General features: G+C 39.3%; 1 protein-coding gene across 4 annotated transcripts in view; it reads right to left on the reverse strand.

The window, feature by feature from the left end:
• Jupiter (microtubule-associated protein Jupiter) overlaps positions 1-9,433 on the reverse strand; it is a 175,964-nt gene extending 166,531 nt beyond the window's left edge. For all 4 annotated transcript variants that reach the window (XM_034980108.2, XM_034980109.2, XM_034980106.2 and 1 more), the window contains exon 1: positions 9,196-9,433. In XM_034980108.2, coding sequence (XP_034835999.1) covers positions 9,196-9,254 — 59 coding nt within the window. In that variant the 5' untranslated portion in view covers positions 9,255-9,433. The remainder of the gene's footprint in view (positions 1-9,195) is intronic.
• Between the last annotated feature and the right edge of the window lie 1,154 nt (positions 9,434-10,587).

Below are 10,587 nucleotides of genomic sequence, written 5' to 3' on the forward strand. Positions count from 1 at the left end.
TGTGTAGACAAACTTGAGCTTTAAAACAAGGCATTTAAGGTCCAGTTTACTATAACGCGGAAGTGTTTCAATTCTCGAATTCTAGTAACGTTTGGTGAGACGTAAAATCTTATACTACGGGTACTGGATCTTTTTTTGTGAAAACAATTTTGGCATAGTCAATTTTTAGGGTTCCGTACCTCAAAAGGAAAAACGGAACCCTTATAGGATCACTTTGTTGTCTGTCTGTTTGTCTGTCGGTCTGTCAAGAAACCTACCCTCTTCCCGTTGACTTAGAATCATCAAATTTGGCAGGTAGGTAGATCTTATAGCTGACATTCGGGGAAAAATCTGAAAACCGTGAATTTGTGGTTACATCACACACAAAAAAATTAAATTGTGGTCATGAACTTATAACTAAGTAGTATTTTCAAGTCAACTATATTGTGGGGTATCATTTGATTTTTATTTATTTTTATGTATCATAGTTTTGAATTATCCTGCAAAATATCAAAAAAATACCGACTGTAGTACGGAAACCTAATTGCGCAAGCGAGATAGACAAACATCTTCAGTGAGAGAAACTCACGACGAAAAACCTCAAAGATTTTCATTGAAAGCTCGCATCCTCGTTTGCGTAATTTCGCGAGCTTTAGCGTTGTATTGTGAAGCCGGCTTTACATAGATGGTAAGTCATTACATGGGCTGCTTTTAATGTATGTTCGTACGTCTAACGCCTACGGGCTGCGGGATTGCGTTTTCATTAATGGTAAAAGCTATTCTCTGTACTTTTACGGGTCAACAGCGGATTTTACCTGAGCGCAGAATCTGGCGCAAACGGTCAGAGGAAGTAGATATTCTTATAATCTACTTAGTACGCGGCAGAAAATAATGTGCATAGACTTTGTAGAGCGTTGTCTCCGTCACTTATACCTATGTGACGTTTTGTCGGTCTCAACGACAAAGTCAATGCTCGACAAAACCGCTATCTCTTTCTAAAGGTCGTCTGCCGCGAACTGTACTGTTTTATGCCAGTATACTCTTATATTTAGGCTGAGATCTATAGAGCGCACTTTGACTTTGCTCAGACTTAAGATTGAGTTAAAACGAGACAGATTTATGTGAGAGATATAGCTCTGTCTCGTTTTAACTGTGTCTTAAGTCTAAGCTAAGACAGTGCGCTCTGTAGAACTCACTCTAAGAGTTCTTATTTAGTTCGTGCCATGAATTAAATGGTGGTCTGCGGTCTGTCCACCTATTCGTAACGAAGGGTCTGCCAATTAAATTTTTCAAATATTTGACTTTAGATAGTTAATAGAAAAATATTAAGAGCCTCAACTACACCCTACCGTAATTAGCTACCTACTTCATCATGATCAACCTATAGCCAGCCCACACTCTTCTCAGAATGAGAAGGGTAAGCCCAAAAAATAAGCCACTGATGTGCAAAGGTATTTAGGAGTCATTTGATAGATAGCATTTAACTTTCTCTACATTCCCTCAATGGGATGGTGACGTTTTACCAGTCACCCTGTAGGTAGGTATATGAACTACCATTGAATAGAACTGTAAAGAGTGCCTTATCTGGAATACAATTAGGAAGTAACTAATAAAACATTACTTACTTAATTTATAACTCATCGAACCAATTTGTAGCCCGAAATAAACACAAACCCTCTATCAACTGCACTCTCTAATTGACACTATCAATTTCTCTACGTAGGTACTCTATCGAGACCATTAATTAACAGATATCGTAACCAAGATGGGGCGAACGAACAATCACGATCCTTCAAGACACGACAGCCTTTACAACTGTTAACTATAGCAAGTGAAGCAACAATGCAATCGGCTTAGCCATCTGAAATCGATGAATTTACTGTTAAAACAACTAGGTACGTAGAAACAACACTTTCTATTTTGACAAGCTAATTAACGCGTTTGTCTAAACATAACCAGATTAAAAGATTTGAAACCATCCGCTTGACAGATCCGAGCACATAGATAATGGCCGGTCTACATTAGTACAGTTGCATTAAGTCCAGCGATTTAATCAAACTCTGTGTTGATAGAGCAAAATAGAAGAAGCATTGGGTTACGCTTTAATTCCAATATGGAGTACTGAATACTGAATGCATTATAGAGCCCATGTTTGCGTTTGGACACAAGTGCCACAAGATCACAAAATAAGAAAGATCCTGTACGATTAATAAATGTTCAGCCACAGAACTCGACAGATAAATAGAGTATAATAGAAATGAAGCCATAATTATGTAGCTGTTCCAGTCTAGTACTAGGATGAACATACTGGATCCAGCGACTAGAAATAATGTGAACCAGTCATTAACTATCTAATTAACAGGTACTGAAAAGATGGGTATTTATTTGACATCAAGAAAACTGATGTTACGCACAGATAAACGAACTATAAACTCCCATTTTCCGAACAGAAAGTTTACAAGACATTACAGTAAGTACATTGAATCCTCTATTTCAGAAAAACTTACTTCCTTTAGCGGATTTCCTATAAAAAATTGCACAAAAAAATAAATCCAGACTGTAAAGACGTGGATAGACAGAACAAGCGATGGCAACGAGTCCAACGCGGATCCTAGAAATTTTAAATTAGTACAGCTTTCAAGTACTAATAGTCTGCGAGCTAAGTCGTGGACGAACGGACGGACGGACCGACAGACGGACATGGTAAAACTATAAGGGTTCCTTGTTTACTACGGAAATGCAGTTAACTGGGATATCGGTGTATATCGCCAAAAAACGTAAGAATTTTCAGAAACAGATTTTCTAAAAAAGAATTCTTAGGACCAAGCTTAAAACTATCTAAAAAACTTGGCCCTACGTAGCATTATTTTTTAGAAATATATTTTCTGCCGCGTATGCGGTAAAAAAGATTCGCCAGTTGACAGACATAGAAACTGCGAGACTAGTATATTTTAGTTACTTTCACAGCATTATGTCATATGGTATATTATTATGGGGTAATGCTGCTGATATTAATTCTATTTTTGTGCTGCAGAAAAGGGCTGTTCGAGCCATATACAGTATGGGGCCACGAGAGTCGCTGAGAACTAAATTTAGGGAAGTTAAAATTATGACAGTGCATAATCAATATATTTTTGAAAATTTACTGTACGTACATAAAAACATAAATAAATTTAAAAAAAAAAGTGACTGTCATAATATAAATACTAGAAATAAAAATAAACTTGTAATTCCCGCCTCTAGGCTCAGTAAAGTTAGCAATTCATTTGCTCGTAATTCCATACGTTTCTATAATAAGCTTCCAGAAGACATATTGGAGATGTCTCTCAACAAGTTCAAAGTTTTCATAAAACGTAAACTAATTGAAAAATCCTATTACAATGTAAAGGATTATTTAAATGATAAGGAAGCTTGGGAATGAGTTGCTTAACGACTTTGTGATAGTTCTAATAAGTTTCAATAATTTTGTAAAGTGGTGATAATAAAAAGAATACCCGGCTGAGTTTGTTGTGGGCTCTTCTCAGACCTGGGCGCGTTTGGAACCCTCGTAGCTTTAGTTTTAAGTTTGCGTTATAATTATCACCACTATATTATCTTACAAATCTAACACTATACCAGACAATCAATAAGAGTAATTTATTACCTATTTTGAATAAATCATTTGACTTTGACTTTGACTTAGAAACGTTTTTGAAAATTCCCACGTTTTTGGCTTTTAAAACTCAAATTACTCTTTGCAGTCTTACTTTTTTACATATAGCCGTAGGAGGCCAGCGATACCACCTTACAAATCGCTTACGCGGTCTGTGTGACCGACCACCTGTACCGTTTTGTCTGCCCAGGCCTAAATGGATTGACCGAGATATGTCGCCAGTTGAAAAGTGGTCAGGCCACAGTACGTATAAGTCACAGGGATGTCAGTGGGGCATCACACCTGTGTCAAAACCTGGTTTCTAATTTATACGAGTAAAATACAGAAATCACACGCAAGTAAGCTATCTCGGAAAAGTCGTAAAGCTTAAAATAAACATCTTTGTAATATTTCTAGTGTTTTTTATTATATTATATATTATACTTCTTATTTTCTTTATTGGGTTTACCAACAGCTTAGTCATTCACAAAAACAGTCACAAAAACAATTTTAACTATTTAAAATAAGTACATTCACAAAATGACAAGCTTATTATAGGCAACCACAGAATTATCATACATTTCCTAAAGCTAATTTACTAATACTTTACTTTATGTTACTAAGAATGTTTTAAAGATCCGCAATTATTAATAAATGTTGTCGAAAATAGCTCATAATTATACCAAATACCTCGCCCAAAATACCAGGGCGGCAGACGAGCACAGGAGTAGCGGAGCATGTAATAGCGCAGCTTCCGCGAGGGAGCGCCGCAGCGGCCATTGTTTGCGGCGAACGTGCGTGACTCTTATAAGCTTTTAATCATTCTAAACGATATGTTACGTGTGTATTGATGTGCTAATGATCGTTTTATTGTCGTCGAAACATTAGTTTGAGAACGATATCGCTTATATATTTGTACTGTATACCTACTTACTATAGACCGTGCTATAGATCAATAAAATAGTAGCCCGGTCGAAATAGACATTTCAACTAACAAAAAATCCCACAGAGCTAAATATTGATGGAGACCTTGGGTACACTTTTACAAATAAAACATCAAAAGACCCCATCGATTCCATGTCTGCTAAAAAGTTATTCAATGTCAAAGGTTAAAATTTTTGGTTTCTTGTAGCTTTCTCGTAAACGGTAAGTTTTATCAAAAAATAGATGAGACAAAAATTGTAGAACATAAAATTATCTACAAAAATTGTCTTATGCTTTTTATTCTAAGAATCACCATTCTTCAGATATAGTGATTCTAAAAGTTGAAGGAATTACATTGGCGTGCCCAAGGTCTCCATCAATATTAAGTCAGCTCTGTGGGAATTATTGCATACCCACCATATTTACGTCTCTAAAGTATCTTCAATGGTCGTAACGAAGCATTATTTCAATATAATGGACTAGTTTATTTTAATTAAAAGTATTGTAGCACTCCCCGCCGCGTCCGCGTCTCTTCGCTGCAATCTGCATTGTTTGCGAATTTATTCGCACTTCATTGCAGCTCGCACCCACCACAGGCACCCACAGACGCCGGCTTTGAACTTTAAAGCTTCCTGATAATAACCTTCTCTCTCGTCAACGTAAAGCTTTCACTACACTTCAGTTTTTCTTACGGCGCGTTCCCAATATTTCTATATAATAGATGGATAAAATATAGTCAACTGCGCAAGTAGGTACAAGGTCAGCGATCTTTTTCATGAAGCGAACTGACGGTCGTAACTTGCGATTTCGGCGAAATCCCGCACGGCGAAATTTCACGGCATGGCACAGATTCACGGTTTTCAGATTTATTCCCTCATATCTGCAATAAGACCTACCTTCCTGCCAAATTTCATGATTCTAGGTCAACGGGACCCTATAGGTTTCTTGACAGACAGACAACAGACAACAAAGTGATCCTATAAGGGTTCCGTGTTTCTTTTTGAGGTACGGAACCCTAAAAATGGTGTAAGTATATGTAGGTAGTACGTACTAGGTAGTAGTAGGTAGATACCTACTAGCAATGTCAAGTTACCGGTGGGAAACGACGCTTTAAAACTTCCCTTTAAAAAATTCTCTGCTTCTGCTGACTGCGTAATTAAAAAGAGCTGTAAGCCGGCGCCGCGCCCCTGCAATCAGTATTGTTTTCAAGGCGGATTTATGCGTTTGCCCCCAGCCCTCAGTCGCCGGTTAAAGGTTCGTACGCACCTGAGCGGCGCGGCGCGGCGCTTCAGCGAGCTGCACGTCGCGGCACAGAGCGTCAAAATATCATTTCTATCATTTTGTATGGCGCATATCGCACTAGAGCGGCGCTGCACAGCGCTTCACCGCGCGTTGCCGCGCGGCATGGCTGGAGAGAATATTTTGAAGCGCAGCGAAGCGACGCGCAGTGCAGTGACGCTAGTGCGACATACCCAGCGGCGCGGCACGGCGCTTCGCGCTCGTACGCGAACGGGTATAAAAGTGACGCGCAAGTGACGCGAGGTGCCGCGTACTGAAGTTATAGTGCGGTAGGCACCGTCGAGCGGCCTGAGGTGACGCGTTCTGCAGTCGGACTGAAGCGCCGCGCCGCGCCGCTCAGGTGCGTACGAACCTTAAGACTGCAAGGCTTCCCGGAAATCTATCCAGTTACACTCCTGTCACGTCTGAGCTCCCAGTAATCCTATTACGTGGCCTAGTTTACTTATAACGGATCACGGAATTATCTAATAACACTGATTTAACTTTAAATAAGGCTAGGATTAAAGTCAGTAACCTCTAGTCTTTAGAAAAAATAATAATAATAATAAATACACTTTATTTGCACAACCACAAGAAGGATTACATTAAAGAATAAAAAACACAGACAGAAGGAAGATACAAAAGGCGGCCTTATTACTAATTAGCGATCTCTACCAGGCCTAACCTAACCTTAAAGATTGGAAAGTATAAGGAAAATTAGACTGCAGGTGGTGTGTAATATACTAATAAACATACATTCAAATAACTGATACAGAAATCCCTACTAGAGAGACCTAGAGTATGTCCAGCAGTGGATGTCGGTATAATAAACTACAGTCTGTTTATTGCGTAGGTACTAGTGGCCCGCCATCTTATGTCCATCTGAAATACAGACTAGTCTGTAACTATATACCTTTCAAATGGTGAAAGGAATTTTCAAATCGGATAAACATCTCACTTATACCACTTATACTCACGAAAGTCGAACTCTTTCGTTTTTTTAATACAATTTTTTTATATATTATGTAGATTTCTGTAGTTTTTACATGGAGTATGCCTCCGCAAACAGTGAGGCACAAATAGCAAATATCTTATACCAAGGTAATACTTAAATGAAAAGCGAAGCCTAGCTATTTGAACAGTCTATTTTTAGTTAAATCTCTATTACGTAATCTTAACTAGAACAAATAGACAACTACGGGTCCAGCAATTACTATATTAGTACAAACGAGACAATGCCCAATTTAAACAAAAACATAACAACATCGTATTCCTTATCCGGGCGAGTCAAGGTAGCGGGCCCGCCTACCACCCACCAGCACCAGTTGCAAGTACAAATAAATCTGGTGCAGCCCACACGTTCAATTAGACTTAAGACCACATCCTAGATGATGAAGGTAGCCTGGCGCCAGACTTAAATGCTCTTGTAATTTAAATTATTAGTTTTAGTTTAATTAAATATATCTTTGGGTACCCTTGGGTTTCTATATTATTCTCTAGGCGTCGTTACTCGTAAATTAGGTTGAAATAATACCTTCACCTTGTAATTTATTACTAAGTAGCTGTTGTCTTCTAGCTGTGTTCCCGTGGATTTTCCAAAAAAAATCTTTCATTGTATCTAAGTCTTGACAATTTACAAACACAAAAAAAAACAATTTGGTGCAGTTGTTTGGAACTCATGCGCGTACATACATTTCGGCGATTCATTTTTTTTTTTGTATAGATAGGATATGAAGCGCAAAGTTGTTATATGGCGCGAGATATTCTAAGATTCTATTTTTTAAGCACTCGCTTCGCTCGTCCCAAGCGTAGTGAGGGATTCAAAGGCACGCAAATAATTTTGCAGCCGTGCGTGCGAGAAAAACTACCTAAGTATTGTAGAATATGCCTGCGGATTTCCGCCTGCTGGTTTGAGCAGTGTGGTTTCTACTATAGGACTCATAAGAAAGCTCAAATCGGACGATGGAGAGATGTTTGGAGTTCTACGTAATCAAATGAGGAACGAGATCCGTAGGTGAACCAGAATAACCGACAGTTCAGTGCGTTGCGAAGTTGAAGTTGCAGCAGTTGTATGGGCAGGGCACATAGTTCGAAACCGATAGACGTTGAGGTCTCATAGGTGCTAGTATGGCGACCTCACATCGGAAAGCGCGGTGTTGGATAGCCCACCCACTAAGTATCTGGACAGACTTCATCAAACGAGTCGCAGGGAGGCGCTGGTTTCAGGCGGTGCAATACCGTGACGTGTGCAAGTCCTCACTAGAGAGCTATATCCAGAAGTAGACGTCTATCGGTTGATAATAATGATGATGACTGATGATTATGATAAAGTCGGTCGGCCAACACTTTTGTCTCCTATAGAGCCTTTGCTTTCACAGCACATTTACGCGCGCAGTCTCGCATGCGGTATGAGTCATGTCTCACAAACGCTGCATATAATGATTTCGTAAGCGTAGGTGGGAATGCAGAATTAAGCGCGTTTCAGCACGTGCAAAGGTCGCCGTGTGCAAAAACTCTCGCTTCAATGTCATTTCCATATTGGCGTTTCTTGCGTAAACTTATTACTTAAAAGTTTTATACCTTTTAGTTTTAAGTAGAAATTTTAAATAAAATTTTGCTTGGAAAGTGAAGATGAGGCCCCAGAACAAAGCTCCTACTTAGGTAGGTAAATGTAGCACATGTCTACAGCTAAGCTGTAAGAAAGTAATGTACATGGACCTTTAGAAGGAGATAGCAGGTTTGTAGAGCGTTGTCTCTTTCGTTGAGACTGACAAAACGTCATATAGGTATGAGTGACAGAGACAACACTCTACAAAGCCGAAATGTCATTCTAAGGGCCGATGCACATTACTTTCTGCAGCGTACTGTACCTGCTAAGTAGTCTGATAAAAATTAAAGCTTATTTCTTCACTGTAGATTTTAGGTACCTACCTACCTACTATTACTCGTCACCCGCCCCGACTTCGCCCCGGTTGAACAACATTATGTATCTAAGCCTATGTCCATCTGGAATAATTTGCCTTTTTAAAGATGAAAGAATTCTCAGGCATGTCAAAGGTTTTCTCACGATGTTTTCCTGCACCTTAAATCAAGTAGGGCCTTCTCGCCTATAGCCATGGACTTATCCTACTTCATCATGATCAACCTATTACCATCCCACTACTGAGCCGGGTCTCCTCTCAGAGAAACGCGTACCTACCTAGTGCGCAATCTTGCCAATCCGCATAAGGTCAGCGTGGCAGACTATGGCCTAAACCCTTCTCACTCAGAGAGGAGACCCGGCTCAGTAGTTATCCTACTTATAACAAATAAATTATAATACAACTATTCATTAATTATTCTGAAAAGAGGAAAGTAAGAGGTTCCAACTTTTACAAACTTACTTTGTTATAGAGCTCTTGGAATCCTCCGGCAGACCAACAAATATGAGTGTGGACGACATTGCACTACAAAACACAAATGTCACTAAAATTTCGCACAAAAACCGAATAAATTCACGTTACTAAAGCTGAAACGAATAATAACAAACTCACACTAAAATTTAATAATAACGTCTGTCAAAATACATTCAAAATACTTCTTTTTAAATATTATACGTGCCAGTTTGTGCGAGATTATAAAGCGAACTGTGGCACTTTAATGTTTATGGCAAAATTGTGATGTGGGCGAATTGCAAGTAGGTGGTCGACTTGGCCTCAGATGGCAGTTATTATTGTGAAATATGATTTCCCTGTGTGGACCCATGAGAGCCAGACCTTTGTTATTTTATAAAAGCTGAAAGTTTCTCCGCGCGTTGTCCCCAAAACCTTAAACTTTAATATGTCTTGGGCAGGGACTTGCCACGATACTAAAGTGTCTGGCAACGCATGATTGGATTTCTAATACTATTCCGAAGAAAATATTTAAAAAATTGACTCAGCTATACTTTGATGAAAGATTTTATACGTCTTTATTACCTACCTGTTATCTGCCAAAGTCACCATGATCCAAAATTCACAGAGAAACTTTTAACTTTCAGAGAGAGAGCTTTTATAAATAACGTCACGGGCTCCCTCTCTATTGTTCTTAAATTCGTCAATAAATTAATATTTGAAAATCTTTTCCGTGCAAATGTATTATGTAGCTCTAACTTCTAGAACAGTGATGTCATCTTATAAATGAGCTCTAATCGTAATGTTTCATGTAACTATAATAATATAGCCTCAATAGCTCAACGGTTAAGGGGCGGACTGAAATTCAAAAGGTCAGCGGTTCAAACCCCACCCGTTGCCCTATTGTCGTACCCACTTCTAGCACAAGCTTTACGCTTAGTTAGAGAGAAAGGGAATATATTTGGATGTTCTTGAAATCCTGCGATACCAAAATCGCGAAACGATTTTATTGTGTAACATACGCCATGAAGACGTTCACACTGAAATCCGTAGGTATGCAGGAGGCGCGCTCTCAGTTTAAAGGGCTTCATGCAATTCTTTGTAGAACAAATCTACACGAGTACGCGCGCATTCAGTGTGATGACCTGCCATGCAATTACCACTACGATTCATAAGTGCGCTATCAAAGATGTTTTAAAATGAAGAATCCACACGATGCGTTGCGTCGGCGATGCGCGTCATCCTACATAGAAATTACTATAATATGCTCACCCTGCTACATGATGTAGGATATAGTTACCCGTTACGACGTCTTTCGGCGCCGCACCGCAACGCACGCGCAACGGATGGGACCAGAGGAGATGAGGTGAGGAGGGGTGATGCGATGCAACTGCAATTGCTCTC

The sequence above is a fragment of the Maniola hyperantus genome, chromosome 21 (assembly GCF_902806685.2).
Source record: "Maniola hyperantus chromosome 21, iAphHyp1.2, whole genome shotgun sequence".
NCBI classification, from domain to species: domain Eukaryota; kingdom Metazoa; phylum Arthropoda; class Insecta; order Lepidoptera; family Nymphalidae; genus Maniola; species Maniola hyperantus.